At 37.9% G+C, this 18,439-nt stretch overlaps 1 protein-coding gene across 9 annotated transcripts in view; it reads left to right on the top strand.

Moving 5' to 3' along the window:
* The window catches only part of DST (dystonin), a 443,403-nt gene that overhangs the window by 188,947 nt on the left and 236,017 nt on the right, over positions 1 to 18,439 (top strand). For all 9 annotated transcript variants that reach the window (XM_069487494.1, XM_069487495.1, XM_069487498.1 and 6 more), the window contains one exon: positions 1,226 to 1,287. In XM_069487494.1, the coding sequence (XP_069343595.1) occupies positions 1,226 to 1,287 (62 nt within the window). The remainder of the gene's footprint in view (positions 1 to 1,225; positions 1,288 to 18,439) is intronic.

The raw sequence follows: 18,439 nt of genomic DNA, 5'->3' as shown, positions 1-18,439 counted from the left end.
CTTTTTCTTTCTTCTGTTTTTTTTTCTGTGTTAATATTAGTAAACTTTGTCTTTTTTTTTGCATATGTTTTCCCCAGTTGATTTGCTTTTTATATTTTTGTTTATATTCAAATTATTGTTGGGAACATAAATTCTTTTAATAAATAAGACAAGCATTTTCAAAGAAACCCTTCCATTATAATAGCTTATAGGGGTCTTGGGCTAAAGAATGAGGAGGAAAAGAGATGAAGAAAGAGAGTGAGATATGTTTTATTGCCAGAGAAAGGATGGAGAACGTCTGAATTGTGGTGGGAAGGAAGGAAGACCATCAGGGAAAGAGAAAGAGGTATCTTATCTCCAGATGCAGAAAGGAAGGAAGAAGGAAACAAGAAAGTAGGGAATTTCTGTCTAGAAGTGGGGAGGAAGAAGGTAGTTTAGTTTTGAATGTTAGCTCTAGGTGTTGGATGATCATGATTGTCCTTTGAAATAATAACTTACATGAACCAGAGAATTCCAGTTGTTCTTTCTCCTTAAACCAGAAGAAGCCTTCTCTGCACTGTGTCTGTAGTAACCAAGGCAGGATCATTCTCCATAGTGAAGATCTAGTTGGGGCATTTCTTTGTTATCAAACAGTTCAACACAGGGAATCCTGGAGAGAAGCTGAATAATTAAGCATAATTCTGCTGAATAATTAAGCATAATAATTCATTCTGATGACTTAATTAAAGCAAAGTCCACTTCAAGCCAAAGAATCTCCATCTAGGTCCTGCCTTTTGTCAAGACTTTAAACTATCTGCTGGATAATCGTGGATAAGTTTTTTAACCTAAGTCTTGATTTCTTCTTCTGCAAAATGGGAATGATACTACCTGTCTTCCTTCTTATGGTTGTGAAGAGCAAATGGGATATAATATGTGGTCAAGTACTTTGGGAAGTTCAGTGCAAGAGTTCACCGGAAGCTAGTAAGGTTCAGGTTAGACAACTTTGTGGTGGTGGTGGTAGTGGGTTATGGGACAGATGGGCAGAGGGCATTTATTTAATGGAGGAATGTTGGCAAATACAGCACTGGGAAGAGACCAGTATGGCAAACAGCCCTTTAACACTTTCTTACACAGAGCCTAAAATTACCAAAGTTTAACAAGAAAATTCGAATGCACTGGGTACAGTATCTTATTTTTGTTTACACAACTAAAATCTTCTATTTATAGATTTTACCAATCTTATTTTATGTCTTTCTTTTTCTTCCAGATGAACGGGACAAAGTTCAAAAGAAAACATTTACAAAATGGATAAATCAGCATCTCATGAAGGTCAGTTTTTATTTCTTTCACATCTTGGAATTCTTTTGCACACTTCAATTTATTGTGCCGTGATTGTATAGCTCTAAAGCACAGCTTCAGAATATCAACTTGAAAGTTTAACTTCTAGAGCATTTCACATGCATTTTGGACACCTATAATTATTTGGTATGTGGACTGTGGGTAATGATGGAGGTGGGAAGATAAGTACCCAGTGATTACAGTGCATTCTGTGACATTAGTAAAACCTGTTATTATTGGACTCGAAAAAATTTTAACAGTTTAAGAGATCTGTAAATATTTATATGTTAGTACATGGAAAAGCTGCATTTCTCAGTAGGATTTTTTTTTCTCTTATGATTCAAAGCAAGTTCTGGCATCAGGTTTATGTGGATGGCAGAAGGTTAGATGAGAATAAAAATGGATTGTAGAGATAGAAGTCCAGACTATTTTTACTTCCTTTTCTTGAGTCCAGGAGTTGGAGTCCAACCTGGGTAACATAGCTAGCATTGTCTTTATAAGAAAAACACATACACACACAAACACAAAAACAAAAATGATTTTACTTCTCATACTCAGTATAATCCAGAGATTGGAAGCAGTTAATAGTTGTGGTTCTTAAATTAACATTTATTTGTGTGCCGTGGGTCACATTGAGAATCTGATATAAGCTCTCCGGAAAAAAACAGATGTACACAAAATGTGCATACAATTTCATGGAGTCATTGGACTCCACTGAAGCCTTTCTATAAATTTCAGGTAAAGAACTCATACGACTTCACATTTAACTATTGGTCACTCTTCTCCCCTTTTATGGAGAACTCTAAAGTTGGAAATAGTTAGTGTTTCCTTGTGGAAATAATTTTTTTACATAGAAACATTATTTTATATGTGATTGTATTCTTAAGCTAGCCCACAAATCTTGTTTAAACTGTCATATAGCTTAGGAGTGGTACCAATAATGTAATGGCATCTAGTCACCTTCTTTAAAAGTGGTTTTTATTTCAGGGGCATATCAGAATCACTGGAGAGGGTTATCAGTCCCCTCTCTCTCACCGCTCACATAACCCCTTCCTCAGATTCTGATGATGTCCCTCAGGGAAGGCATGCCACCCAGATGAGACTTGAGTCTGTAGGGAGCTTCTGTTCCTACTGGGAGCTGAATCCTCTGGTGTGCTGGCAAGGGATGAAAGTTTGAGACCCCCTGCTCTGTGATGCTTTTGTGAGGAAATACATTGTGCGTTCTGTTGAAGGATGCCGCAGTTCACCTGCCCTCTCCCAGGCTTTTGTCTCATCCTGTACAAACCATGCACTTGGTGGGAGAAGGAGCAAGATGGGTCCTTCTCCACCGAGATGGGCTGGGGTGAAGTTTGGGGTGTGGAAATTTGGAGCTGAAGGCTCCGGCGAGATTTTCCCGTCTCTGAAGTGGCTTCAAGGGAAGCAGGCTCTTGGATGCAGATGTGTCCCTGTGGCTGCTGCTGGCCTAGCAGTCTTTGTAGCTTTGGTGATCTGGGAGTGGGCGTGTTGGGGGGGGCACAGAGGGTTACCCCTTATCTTCTGTAGCTGCTGTGGTTCCAAGTTGGTCATTAAGTCACAGCTGCTGGCAGTGGGCACAGAGAGAAGTAGATACAAAATGGGAATGACCCTCGTGGTAGAACCATAGCACTGGTACTAGGCAGGTATTTATTGGGGGCCTACTATGTGCTAGGCATGTTGGACTGGGCCTTTTGTCTTATGAGTGGTTCATAAATTAGATGATCGAGTAAAGGATGCTGCTTTTGCTAAGGGTGTCAAAATACAATTTGAGCTGTTGAGGACAGAAGCTGTATTACTCATTCCTGGGCCCTATTGTAGTGCCTGGCGAGAATATTATCACCATGTGCAACACACATTGCGTACATTAAATCATTTACTCCTTCCAAAGACCCTCCAAGGTGGCTTAATTTAGTGGTTACGCATACATAGTCTATAGAGTCAGACAGCAAGGGTTCAAATCCTGATTTACCTGGAATATGCAACTTTTTTTAATGATAAAGTGACACATCTCAAAGATTTAAGGCTTATTTCTGCTGCAACACACTAAGAATTGGGAAAAGTAAATATTTTAGGCAAAACAGCCAATAGATAGATGCCAGTCTAACAGCTTAGGGTTGTAAGCAAATTAGTTCATTTGTTTCTTGAAGTCTATTATAGGTCAGAATTTAAACTTAGCTCTTATTAAATGAGGAGCTACTTTAGGGAGGGGGAAAGCTAGACAATATAGTCTTGGCTAACTCCCCTGCCAGTTAGCTGCTTACGTTCTTGTTCTGTTTTAGTATCAGCTCAAAGTGGACTTTTCTTATAATTCTAAGAGTTGTGCACTGAAACTTCTGACACAAAACCGAGGTGTGTCAGAACATAGCTTTTTATTTTTCATTCTTTCATGTCTAGAAGTTACAGATTAACCTCAAGTGTATAAAAATGATTAAATATCCTGAAATAATTCTGGGGCACCAGGCTGTTAAGGTCTGTGTGTCATTAGTCAATCAGAGAAAATTTAGCCTTTTTGTGGTCTTTTCCATGTTTTACCTAAGATCTTAAGAAAGGAATGATGCACTAGCATAGTCAGCCTCATTTTGTATCACCAAAAGGAATGTTGAATACTTTTGTTTTGGGTGGCCATTTGGTCATAATCCAATTTGGTGAGCAATATAAAGTTAAATATATGAATTTTAGATTAAAAAATCTTGAATTAGATATTTCTTCTGTATTGATTTTTTTATATTCTTCACTTGAAATGTTGAATATCTTCAGGGAGAAAGAGGAGAACAGTAGGTCCTATATCTTTCTTGTCCTACCATATACCTTTTTTTTTTATTTTATATTTTTTTTTATTAAATATTCAATTCTTTTTTTTTTTTTTGAGACAGAGTCTCACTCTGTTACCCAGGCTAGAGTGAGTGCCGTGGCGTCAGCCTAGCTCACAGCAACCTCAAACTCCTGGGCTCAAGCGATCCTCCTGTCTCAGCCTCCCAAGTAGTTGGGACTACAGGCATGCACCACCATGCCCGGCTAATTTTTTCTACATATATTTTTAGCTGTCCATATAATTTCTTTCTATTTTTAGTAGAGATGGGGTCTCGCTCTTGCTCAGGCTGGTCTCGAACTCCTGAGCTCAAACGATCCACCCACCTTGGCCTCCCAGAGTGCTAGGATTACAGGCGTGAGCCACCGCGCCCGGCCCATATTCCTTTTTAATTAATGAAAAGTATGTTATTTAAAGAGCTTTTAATAAAATGGGATCATGTTATATAAATGTTTAAGGAAAAGGGTGACCATGAGAGATAATTCGATAAAATGAAAGCATAATTGATGAATCAAGAGAGAAAAAAATAGTAGTAAAATCATTCAGATAAAATCCAAATATTTCTATGTATATTCTCTGTTTTGTCAGTTTTAACTGTAGTGACAAATAGTCCTTAAACCATGGGGAAGAGAGAGGGAAAGGAGGAGGTTAAAGAGGGAAGGAGGGGAGGGAAAGGCTGCTTTGTGCACCAAAGGTGTTTCTTCTCTGCCTGGAGTTGTGCATTGGGTGGCCCGAAGGAGCCCAGGGTTTGGAGACCCCTTGGCCTTGGCTTCATAGACTGGAATTAGCTGCCTGGAGTACTGATTCAGGCTAGGGAAGTGGTCCTCATCTTATAAATAATTCTTTAAAATTTTGCCTTTTCTAAATTTTTATTTTAATTATTTTACCCTGGTCTTTTCACCCTCTTTATGATTCCGAGAAGAACGGCTCTTGGTCGTTCTGCTCCATTGGACAGTGAGGTGCTTGAGAGGTTAGTCCCCAAACAGACCTTTCTTGCTCGGATTTTTTTTTTTTCATTTCATAAATACTATATTGTGCTAATCATCTTTGAAAGGAACATGTCTCCTACAGGGTTATCTGTCTGTGACATGTGAGCCAAACATGGGGGGCAGACAGAAGCTCTGCCCTTGAGGTCAGGCAAGTGGGGGTGTGTCCAAGGCTTTGCAATTTATTATTTGTGTCAACTTAACTTTCCTATGCCCTCACCTGTAAAATGGAGGTGATTCCAGGTTAGTGTGAGGATTCTAAGCATGAAGCATAGTGCTTAGCATGTTGTTAAGCACTCAATAAATGAGAGCGTATGGTCCTTAAGAGTGGGTTGAGTTGAATGATGTCAGACAAAATTATAAAGTGTGAGTTGCCTTGGGTACCTTTCTACCACCTTTGTCCACATCCCATTTCTTACCTCAAGTACTTTCCCTTTTGGTTTATTTGTTTTAGAAAAAGCTGGGGTTTTGGGTTCAGAATCTCTTGAGGAGATAGACTGGTCTGTTGCCTCTTTGCCTTGGAGTCCTGCTGGGACCCTGAAGAATCACTTACCTGAGGTGATCCTGTTAGCTGCACTTCCCTGCCCGCTGCCTGCCTGTCCACAGACTTAAAAAGGGTTGATTTGGGGGCCTGAAGTCCTTTCTACTTCCCTTTTCCTCTTCTCCCACTCACTGTCCTCAGGAACAGGGAGCCAATGAAGACTCATCATGCTTCTGAGAGATTGGCAGCTTTGGGTCCTCAGTGGCAGTTTCACTTAGGGTCACAGTTGGAGGGCATCTTCCTCATCACCCAGTTCAGTTCCCTCATTCAACAGAAGGGGAAACCCGCCGCAGCTGCTCGCTGGTAGGGTTGCACTAGAAGTTGTGAAATGAGATTACGAGTTTGAATGAGGTGCTGTGTCCAGTGATTGCCTTCTTTGAGCACTGTGACACCGTTGCAGGTCCCCCAGCAGGTCCCCCTGGACCATGAGACTGTGTTTACTTTTCTTAGAACTATTTGCTAATTAAATCCCTCTGACTTAGGAAGGATGATATATGCAGTTGTAAAATAGCATCTACCCACTGCTTGGGGATGATTCTGGCATGGTCAATTCTTAAAATATTTACATGGCTGAGAAAAGTAAACCTCGTAGTGGAACTTTTAAATGATCGCTTAACTTACTATTACATCTATATGTATAACTATTTTTTCCTTAAGATATTTGGCAAGGACTTTGAAAATAAAACTTTTTCTCCAGAAAAAAATTGAATATAGCCTCATTTTATATTTTTCAGAGCTAAAATTACATTTGTTAAAAGTAAAAAGGCTGGTTAATTAACACTTGTATTCATTGGTGAGCAGACATCTGTGGCTCTTTTCCAAATGTGTTTAAGTTTTAGCATTCTGGTATGTCAGTTGTATGACTAAGTCTGTCCTTAAAGTGATTGTTCTGGCGAGAATGTTTTCCTTTTGATTCATCATGCTTCACAATACTTTTAAGAATAAAGTCCAGTTACCACATTCATGTCTGCTGCCCCTGTAAGTCTTTTTACACACTGAGTAGACCAGATTATTTACCTTGAAAAATCATGGTTTCTAGTTAAACTATTAGTGTCAGGAATAGTTATGTATTTTTCTTTAGCATAATTTAAACTGTAGGTTATGAGCTGGTTGTTACCGAAAATACCCGTGACTTCAGTTAGCTAAATTTAACCTGGAGAATTGTTCTAAAATATATGATTGGTGACATTCCTTTATCATTTACAGCATTTATTTCTGTGTATTCTATCTATGGCACGAAGGACTATCTCTATGTAAACTAGAGGGTCTTATATAACCACTTGTTGTTACTGATCACAGGCAATTTGTTGTATGGAATTTCATAGGGTAATAACATAAGAAATGGCCCCTAAGATTTAAGTATTCAGGATTTAGCTTTTGCCTTTCTCGAGCTGTAGGGGTAGGGCAAGAAAGAGGGAAGTACTTTATTTTCTGAAACATTTGAACAGTTATCAAAGATTAGAAGATCCCTTTTCATTGTTTACTTGGGCTCAGAATTAAAACTTATGCCATAAGCGAGAGTCTGTGTTCAAGAGGAATAATTTAAGGGGATGAATGATTTAAGCAGAAGACTGGAATCAGGAGAAGTCCATATAATGTGCTTCCCTTGCAAAAGATCCAGCTAATAGGCAATTTGTAATGGAAATATATTCTTAAACACTGATCAGCTACAATGTAAATTTATTCCTTAACATTATGTAATGGGATATTTGCTCTAAATTTTTTTTTTCTTTTTTGTAAATTTTAATTTATTGTTACATAAATGCATTTGGAGAGGAAGAGGTCCTGGATGACGATGTTGAACCAACCCTGTTTGTTAGTCACTTCCATGGTTACTGCATAGGAGACACCCATTTGATTATCACATTTTATATCTGTTCCATCATGTCTTTGGAAAGCTTAATTTACTCATGGTATAGATGTCCTTTGCCCACATAGTAAAGTCAAGGACTTCATGACTCTGCTGAATCAATCACACTATTCTTTATTTTCTGATTTGGTGGCTAGAAGGAAATGTAAATCCCCACGCTGAGAACACAGTAATATCTTTTAGAGAGTAGGAAAAAATCTGTTTGCTCTGTGTTCTTGACCATTGCAAAGTTATTGAGTAATTTTACATTTGTGGGCACAGATAAGATAGGTGAATTTTTACAGTATCGACTTTATAAAGGGCTAAAGAAAAATGCTGATTATTAGAGCATAGTGGTTTTGGTTCTTAAAATCTGCAAATAAGATACCTTTTTCAAGACCTTAGATTTATGTCAGTAGTTCCTAAACATTAGCTGTATGACACTCGCTTAGAGGGCTTGTTAAGATTGCTGGGCCTCATCCCAAGAGCTTCTGCTTCACTCGGTCTGGGGAAGGGCCTGAAAATTGACATTTCTAACAAGTTTCAGGAATTTGTATTTCTAACAAAATGCTGATGCTGCTAGCTGGGGCCATACTTTGAGAACTCCTTGTCATGGGTAAATGGATAAATAATGTAAATAACCATCAATTCCATTTGGCACAACCAATAAGTGTTATAATATGGTTTAGAAAATAATAGTAGCTATCTTTTATTGATCCCCTACTCAGTATGCTTAGTACTTTACAATATTATTATCAATATTAAGAATTAAAACAGCTAATATTGGTTGAGAGCTAACCATGGGCCCAGTATCTGCCATTTTTGTGCCTTAATATGTTTAATTCTTGCTACAATCCCTACGGACAGGTCCTGACTGCTATTATCCTTGTGTTACAGATGATGAAACTGATGCACAGAGAGATTCCATAGTTTCCCAAGGTCATACAGCTAGTGATTCTCAGGACTGGTATGGAAAATAAGGCTAAGAGAGGTCACCTAGTTTCCTGAGGCTGGACAGAAGTCTAAGGACAAGGTGAAAATTACACCCTGGTCTGCCTGACTACAGATTCTTTGTGGTCTCTACTACACTAAATTCTTGAGGATAAATTTAGAGTTGGGTGATTATAAGTAAAGGCAGGGGGGAAGCTGAACTTGACAACTGGATTGTCTGATTCCTTTATAAACAGGAATTGGCATTAAAGCTATTTCTGCTGTAGTATAAGAGACAATAGTGTATACAGTCAAGGAAAGGTTAAATGGTTTTTGGAGAAATGTATAGTTAGAGGCCCAAAGCATGGAATTTAGGAGCAAATCTTGCACATGAGGTTTTTATGAAAGTGAAAAAATAGTTGACATTTTCAGACTTGTAAGAGATACATGGAAGAGGGTGAAATGGTTTCTTATAGACAAATAGTACGTTGGGATTAAGAAATTCTGAATGTCTTTTGTCATGAAGAATAATGATTTCTTGGTGATAGATTCCTCAATCAATAAAAAAATTTCCAGAATAACACTGTGCTTACTTTCAACAGGACTATATATTGAACTTCTTGTATAACTAGGGCTATATTTGAAATACAGTTTAGGAAGCTCTCTGTTTCATTGCACCTTGCCATTTTGTTGGTGATATAAAATATATATTTGTGAAACCATTAAAAAGTCATGCTGGACAGCATATGATAAGTGCCAGAATGAGTGAGCAAACTTGGGTTTTAAGAGGTCAGAGCTTGGAGATTTGGGGCGGCTCCGATATTTAGGGTTTCTTAGGGCAGGCACAGAGGAGGCGTAGGGCAGGGAACACAGGGACCCTGGTGTGTTAGACTGCTAGATCTTGCTGGAAGGAAATAAAGGTAGGTAGGAAAACGTGAAGCCAGATAAGAAGCAGATGTGATCAGTTAGCCAAGGATGCTGTTGGAAGTTTTTGAGGCTAAGAGTGACATGCTGACATTTTAGGAAGAACCCTGCTTTTCATATATAAGCATTAAGGGACTAAATGTAACTACATTGTGAATTCCAGGATATGACTAACTGTGTCTTCATATAATGAGAGCTCGTAAGTGCTTGTTGAATGAGTGCACCTACAGGGAAGTGACTGCTGGCTTAGCCTAGGGAACTCTCTCTTAGTTCTTCCCTCTGCTTTGTAGCAGATACTTGGATGAAGTCAGAGAGGCCATGCTTATCAGATCTACAGATGGGAAGAATACCCTGTATGTAAATACAGCACCGTTTCATGTTAGGGACTTGAACATCTGTGGATTTCTGTATCCTCGGGGAGTCTTGGAACCAATTCCCGATGGACAGCAAGGGTCTAAGGTATTAGTTTCCTATGACTGCTGTGACAAATTACACAAACTCAGTGATTTATAACCAAGAGAAATTTATTTTCTCACAGTTCTGGAGGCATAAAACTGAAATCATTTTCACTGGGCTGAGATCAAGGTGTCAGCAAGGCCATGTTGCCTCCAGAGGCTGCAGGGGGAATCTATTCCTTGCCTCTTCCAGCTTCCAGTGGCTGCTGGCATTCCTTTACTTATGGCCACACCATTCCAGTCTCTGCCTCTGTGGCCACATTGCCTCCTCCCGTTCTCTGTGCATCAAATTTCCCTCTGCCTCTCTTTTACAAGAACATGTGTTTGGATTTAGGACCCCCTGGCATAATTCAGGATAATCTCCCCATCACAAGATCCTTAATTTAATCATCTCTACAAAGATCCCTTTTCAAATAAGGTAACATTCACAGTTTCCAGGGATTAGGACTTAATATCTTTGGGGCCACCATTCAGCCTATGTATGACACGTATGAACAATAACAACTGGCTGACATGTGACATGAAACCCTCACCAACAGCTTCATGGGACAGGGCATTCCCTAGCCATCACTGAATTTCCACCAGAATTGTGTGCAGATTTAGCTATAATGTATCAGAGATGGAATGGAAATGATTAGTGCATTGGTAAGAGGGTGAACTAGGTGGTGTCTAAGATACTTTACAAGAGCAAGATTATATAATCAGATGACTCTTACAGATGACATATGTGAAATACAAATTAGCAGGGATAGACCAGAGATTTTTTTTTATGTTTTTAAACTGTATGTTTAGAAATAATTTTAAACTTTAAAAATCTGCACAAATAAAAATAGTACAGGGGACATTTTAGTCAGATTGAACTTTTGTTAGCATTTTACCCAGTTTGCGTTATCATTCCCCCTACATCCTCTGTGTGTGTGCACGTGCACATATACTTTTTCATCTGAACCATTTAAGGGTAAGTTATATACACTATGGTCCTTTACCCCTAATACCTCAGTATTTATTTCCTAAGAACAGCGATATTCTCTTTTGGAACCACATAGTAAACAACTTCATAAATTTACCATGGTACAGTACTTAAATGTCCATACAGTTTTTTTGGTTGAGCATTTATAGCAACCCCTAACCCCGACCCTGCCCTCAGGGCAGGATCCAGTTTTTGGATCAAGTATTGCATGTAGTTGTCATGTCTCTTTGACCTGCTTTAATTGGGAACAGTTTTACAGCTTTTTTTTTTTTTTTTTTCCCGAGACAGAATCTCACTCTGTTGCCTGGGCTAGAGTGCTGTGGCGTCAGCCTAGCTCACAGCAACCTCAAACTCCTGGGCTCAAGCGATCCTCCTGCCTCAGCCTCCCGAGTAGCTGGGACTACAGGCATGCGCCACCATGCCTGGCTAATTTTTTCTCTATATCTTTAGTTGTCCAGCTAATTTCTTTCTATTTTTAGTAGACACGGGGTCTCGCTTTTGCTCAGGCTAATCTCGAACTCCTGGTCTTGAGCCATCCTCCCGTCTCAGCCTCCCATAGTGCTAGAATTGCAGGCATGAGCCACTGAACCTGGCCAGTTTTACAACCTTTTTACAGGCTTTTATGACATTGACATTTTTGAAGACTACAGAACAGGAGTTTATTTATTAATATATAGAATGGAGATTAAGTTCAAAATATAATTAATTAGTTATTTTATGACAAGAAAGCACACTTTTTCTTTTTTTCTATGAGGGTAATTTAAGCAATTACAAGAGATTTTAGTGTTTGTTGATAAAATTGTGAGCTATCTTTTCAAATTAAGAACATCAAAATTTTATTCTAATTTCATCAAATAACTTTAGTTCTATCTTGTGTTCGATTATAATTTTTCTTCTTCTAGACTTCCTTATTCATTATTATCATTATTACTACTACCACTATCAATATCACTTATTGAGTGCTTACTATGTGCCAGACCCTGCACTAGATACATTGTATATATTATTTGATTTAATCCTTATTTGGCCAGTGAGGAAATTGAGGCTCAGGGAAGATAAGTGATCTGCCCAACATGACGTAGCTAGTACCTGGAAGAGCTGAGATTTAGTCCTTGGTCTTTCTGGCTCTACGGAAAGGGGACCATATCATCTTTTGTTTCTTCTTGAAGAAGAAATGAAGACAGAGAAGAAAAGGAAGAGAGAGAAGTAGGAAAAAAAGCAATATGCTAGGACACATTCCTTCTTTACTCTGTTCTAATTTCTCTCAGTGTTTCCTCATATACTTTGCTGGTATGCCTTGTCCTCTTTAGGTGGCCATTAGCTTCTATTTGCATTCCTCTCTAATCAACATACTTTGTAGGAGTTTAGAGATATAGATAAAAGTATACAAACAAGGCAAGCAGATTTTCTGAAGGTCATTGTTTTAGCTGGAGAAGGGTAATAACTGGGCATTTTCAAAGAAGAGAAAATTACACTTAGATCAGTGGTGCCAGCATATTCTAAATCATGATGCACAGACCTTCACATCAGAAGTGTATGCATTCTTTAGTAGGTAGATTAAAGCAGAAGACTTGGTTTGTTATTTAATGCTAGACTCTAAGCTGCGTGAGGATAGGGGTATGTCTGTTTTATTAAACAATGCATCCCAGCACCTAGCATTTTGTTTGACATACAGCAGTTTTTCTCAGATCATACTAAGGAATTTGTTGCCTAATGAATGAATATGAAACCAAATAAAATGTTTTTTTCCCTACTTGTGTATAATATAGAACTACTATGATGGGAAGTAAAAGGGTCATTTTGGTAGGAGTGAGGTAAGAGTTAGTCTGCAGGAAAAATAAATTTATGGTGGCTTCCTTCTTTAAAGTTGAAAAGACCTATTTCATCGTAAGTATAGAAACTGAGACCCCCAAGTCCAACAGGTCATGACCAGTAGGGCCAAACTTAGGATTCATTCTTCTGACTTCTTTCCTGTTCTGTCCACTGCATAAATCAGTTTCTCCATTTGTGGCTGGGTAGTGGGAGGTTTACTTATACTCATAGGTGAGATTAAGTTATTTGTCCAAGGTTACTAATTAGCTTTGCCATAGTTAACCACTGTTACTTTCATCAGTTCAGAATTTAGAAGAACATTGGCTAGAACTAGATTCTTCTCATTTGGAAATTCTCTAATAATAAATTAATAAAATTACTAGATTTTCCACAGTCTTATTGCAGATGTAGTCAGGTTTCTTTGAGGATCTAAGATATTCCTTTGCACTGAATCACATATAAAATCCCATTTCCAGGCTCTAGTCAGCGTTTGCTATATGGAAAACCTGAGGGAGAACTGAGAAACTAGTTTTAAAAGGGACTGAGAGAGGAAGGCAAGTAGCAGAGGAGATGGAAGCCTGTAATCAGAGAGGTGTGAGAAGGCTGTGGTCTCCAGGGAGGGAATTTGATGATGAAAGTGGTCAGGGTGTCAAATGTAGCAGTGAGTCCTTTGGACTTGCTGAGGAGTTTGGAAACTAATAGAGTCATTTGGTCTTAATATAATGCAGACAGTCCCCAGGTTACTGACCACCTGACTTATGACATTCTTTCCTTAGGAATGGGCTCCCAAGGCTCCCCATAAGGATAGTTTATACATGGTGCAAGTGGCTCTTTGGTGCAGCACCTTTGCACTAGCAGCTAGTCTCATTGTTCCTATGGTCACTTACAAACAGCATCACTTTCATATTAACGTTTTAATTCAATTTTGTGAGTCTGTGTTTACCCTTATGACCTCTGCCTCCAAAGTGAAAGTCCACTGCAAGTCTAGTGAGCCTGCAGCGAAGAGAAAGGTGATTACAACGGAAATGAAAGTAGAGATACTTAATAATTAAGTGTTCGGAGAAAGGCCAGACACCATTATTCACTGGGAGAGCATTAGGCTTCAGTTACTGGACTATTGGAACAATCACAAAGCATAAAGTGAGAATAATGGAATGTGTGAAAGGCAGTGTTCCAATGAAAGCATCAATTATTATTAAGCAGCTTAGTGGATTAATTATTGAAGTGGAAAGGTTATTATTGATTTGGTTAGAAGATCAAAATAAACATAACATTCCTATTAGCCTAGGAATTAAAAGAAAGCACAAGAGTTTCTGTAACTTATTATTACAGTACAGGGGTATTATTATTATTATAGTATTATACTGTATTGTTATTACCACATATGAGCCATTATAGTATTGTTGTTATTATTATTATTACCATATATGCACTGTTCATCAGGTATCTAAGTTACATTCAAATCCGACCTAAAGGCGTTTTCAGAAATGTACCTCATCCATAATCCAGGGACTGCCTGTATAGAAGAAATTTCTGTGTTACGAAAAAGGAAAGGAGGACTGACTTCAAAAGGAAGCTTTTAAAGCTGGGAAGTGTGTTGCCTGCTTCTAAAAATGCTGAAATTTGTGCCTGATGGAACTGTGCTGTTGATGTACAGTGCTCACATAATCTGACACTGTTGTTTGCTTAAAGGATTTTTATCATAATTTTTCAAATATTCTTGTTTGTGATTTAAAAAAAAAAAAACTCTTTTGAAATTATACCACTAGGTTTCAAGTAAAGTTGAAGGAGACCATGACGTTCAATATAAGGCTGGTTTTTGCCACTACATATGTACAGAGTCCTTAATATAGGAATGGGAACTTCTGTAAGTCATTTTTAGAGTCCTGAGATTGCATTTCCCTAAATGGGTGAAATTTGTTATAATACTGGTCTTGTTCTCAGGCTAGCCCACTAGATCTTATTTAACGCATATCCTATTTTACACATGTTAAGAGCTTAAGTCCTGACATCAATAAGCCATACACTAAAGGAGAAAGAGTAGTTCCTTCCCCTCATCCCCAAATAGATTTAAGTTTCAAACCACCTAACTCCATTTCTTCGTCCATTCCTTAGAATCACCCTCTTGTCCCAAGGGGTTCAGAGTTCTGAGGCACTCTCTTTTCCAAAGTGTTCATGTTTCATCTTGGACTCCCAGAGCAGCTGATTTCAGTAAGGTCCAGGAAGAAAGACTGATGGCAACCTAATTCACCATAGTCTGTGAATGATAGAGAGCTTTAGCTATCCCGCTGGAAAATAAATCTCTGGTGGAGTTTCAAATAGATTCAATAAGAAAAGTCAACTGTGCATAGGAAGGCCAGCATGGAAATAACCTAGTCATGCTGGTGTCTGGTTAGCTGTAGCATCTTCCCTCATTGTACTTTGGAACCCAGGGTAGGTGGCACAGTGTGGTGGTTAAGAGCACAGGCTGTGGGCCGGGCGCGGTGGCTCACCCCTGTAATCCTAGCACTCTGGGAGGCCGAGGTGGGCGGATCGTTTGAGCTCAGGAGTTTGAGACCAGCCTGAGCAAGAGCGAGACCCCATCTCTACTAAAAATAGAAAGAAATTATATGGACAGCTAAAAATATATATAGAAAAAATTAGCCGGGCATGGTGGCGCATGCCTGTAGTCCCAGCTACTCGGGAGGCTGAGACAGGAGGATCACTTGAGTTCAGGAGTTTGAGGTTGCTGTGAGCTAGGCTGACGCCACGGCACTCACTCTAGCCTGGGCAACAGAGTGAGACCCTGTCTCAAAAAAAAAAAAAAAAGAGCACAGGCTGTGGACAAGACAGAGCTGCTTGGACTCACATCTCCCCTCAACTATTTACTAGTGGTATGACCTTCAACCTTCTTAAGCCTTAGTTTTCTCATCTGTGAAAGAAAGATGAGAATAATGCCCTCTTACTACAGTTATAATAGAGAGTAAATGAAATAGTACATATAAAGCTTTGAACATGCTTGTTAATGTAGTCAGAGAGAGAGAGAGAGAAGTGTGTGTATATATATATATAAAATAGGCTGTTACGTATCTTTATATCTATAGACCTTCAAAATCATCTAAGAACTTCAGATTTGTCCTCTTCCATAACAGTGGCAGTTGTGATCCTGATGTTTGCTTTTTTATGGATTTGAATGTGATATTGCCTATATATTGAAAAGAGGAGACTGGCGTAATGTGCAGCTATAGTAGTTTTATCATAATATCACAGTAATGAATGCCAGTTAAATAGTGGATGCTAAATAAGGAATGTGTTTTTCATGGTCTGGCCAAGAACCACTGTAACACTTTTTTCTCCCCTTGCATGGATATGACAGTGTGAGGTGAGATGGTGTGAGTGCATGGCAGTGGACTGTTTGGATTATTTATGAGCCATGATATCACTGGTTGAGTTTAGCCTAGATAAGATAATTCTGAGTAATAGCCCAGTAGAGCCACAGCTACAACATGGCATTTCAGCCTCCTACTGAGCAGAGAATCTGGCATTTAGGTTTTCTACAAGAGCATTAGCAGCTTTCCAGTACTTATTTTTTTTAAACCAAAAACCCCCAAAACCCGGAAATGTCCAAAAAGATTGGAGATTCAATAGTACTACCTATTGAATACTTGAAGAATAGTGTAAAAATTCCATCTCTTAGATTTAGGTTATATTAGAAGAAAATAGTATAGATGTTTCTAAATGTTCTAAAAGTAGAAATGTTTCCTATAGATCTGTTGTCTGAGTTAACGTTTTAATATTGTCCTTTCTTTTACCTCACAGTTTGTTATTGTTCCCAAATATTTTAAACACTTAACTTGAATTTTACATAAATTAAAAAAACTTAAGAAACCACATTTATAGACACTTTGATTTTACTGAGAAGTATAAATTATAGAACAATTTTAACATTTCTTCCAGGTTGTTAAATATAATTCAAATTTAATTTCTGATTAATATGTTCTTGCTGAATTTTAAAATTCATTTTCCAGAGTTGATAAGATTTTTTTTTTTTTAAGAGGAACAGCATTTCTCAAATCAGATTCCCAGGGGCACCAATATTGTGAGATGCCCTGGAGGGAAAAAGGTTTCCTTTACCAAAAGGGTTTGGAAAGTAGCATTTCTGGTTGAAGAGATTTATGGTACACATTTCCATATTAAAGACTGAAAAATTCTGTGGTGAGAAACCATGTGTAATCTATTGTTTCCCAAATTCACTTGCTCTTGGATTCATTTTAACAAAGAATATCTATTAATATCCCTTTGGGAAATCCTGCAGGAGAGTTTTAAAGTGACTGCTTTTAAGTAAATTTAATTAATTTTATGTAATTTGAATTACAGATTTGGATTAGATCTAGTTAGTTTGCTGGTTATTGCAGAAATGTTTTCTCACAGCCCTTTTTAACGGGTCATTGATTTTCTAATTTATGGACAACTTATCCTTTTGGTTCACTTGAATTGTAACTGAGTTATTTCTTTCATTGTCTAAAATTTGCGTACTATAACTTCCACTCACTTATCTTGGGCCAGCTGCCAGAATGATACAAGACATGTATGGCGGCTCTTGAATATCTGAAGAAACTATTTTGTTCCCCACTCTTCCACTTTTTTTTATTTGTCAACCAAATAGTTCCATTTCCTTTATTTTATTCTCATGTGATAAGATTTTTTTAATTGTAATTTTCTTTATCTAACATGTTCTGTTTCAGTTTTTACATTTGAAACTGTTAAGATTATTGAGTTGAGGACAGGAAATGAATTGAATGAAAGTTTGCCAACTATTCTGAGCTATACAATAAGAACATAGGCAAAAGTTCTTAATAATAGAACTAGATCATAATCTACATTATGATCTCAACTCTATTTGTATTATCTTCTACCTTTCACCTCCCTACCTTTGCACATATTGCAATTTACCTATTTACTTACCTTTACAGTGTTTTCGCCTGCCTGCATTGTAGGATAATTCCTTTAGTCTTAACTACTTTTTTCTACAAAGAACATGTATTACTTTTACTAACAAAAAAGAACAAAATAATGCTATTTTGTAAAAACTTAGTCTTTTCCACTCTTAATTTGCCACAGCAAGGAAGGCAATTGCATAATTCATCCCCTTTAAAGGAGTTAAGGACTGATAATGACTAATGTGCTACTCCTCCTCAGGGTATTTGCATTGTAGCCAAGGAGTCTTGGGGCAGGGGGCTGCCAACTATGGCCTGTGGGCCAAATCTAGTCACAGTCTGTATTTTGGTACAGTCTGTGAACTAAGCGTATTTTTTACATTTTTAAATAACTGAAAACAAATCAAAAGAAGAATATTTTGTGTCACATGAAAATTATATGAAATCCAAAATTCAATGTTCATAAATAAAATTGTATTAAACTCAGCCACACTTATTCATTTATGTATTATTAAATTTTATGGTCCTCAAAGCCCAAGATATTTACTATCTGGGCTTTTATTAAAAAAGTTTTCTGACCCCTGTCTTAGGATAAGTTTTGTGTATATTCACTTAAACAGTAAAAAGGGAATGGCCTTTTATGTTTCCCCTGAATCTTTTATGAAGACAGCTTTCCTTTCCCGTATGTAAAACTAGTTACGGTTCTATGAATGTAATTTTCTACCATAGCTACTTTTCTGAATGAACTTGCCTCTTTGATTTATTTAACCAAAAGGTATTTGAAAAGGCCAATTCAGTATATTGCTTTACTACTTACGCAAATTTTTATTTCTGTGGTAATCCTCTTTGAGTCAAGATGTGGCCATGAGTGATAGTCATTCCAAATGTCACTTTAAGTAAGAGTTCAGTAAGTAAGTGTTGAGGTTGCAGTCTATG

Source organism: Eulemur rufifrons, chromosome 15 (assembly GCF_041146395.1).
Source record: "Eulemur rufifrons isolate Redbay chromosome 15, OSU_ERuf_1, whole genome shotgun sequence".
Lineage (NCBI taxonomy): Eukaryota > Metazoa > Chordata > Mammalia > Primates > Lemuridae > Eulemur > Eulemur rufifrons.
Note: the sequence above shows the minus strand (reverse complement) of the source record. Positions and strands in the feature narration are given on the sequence as shown.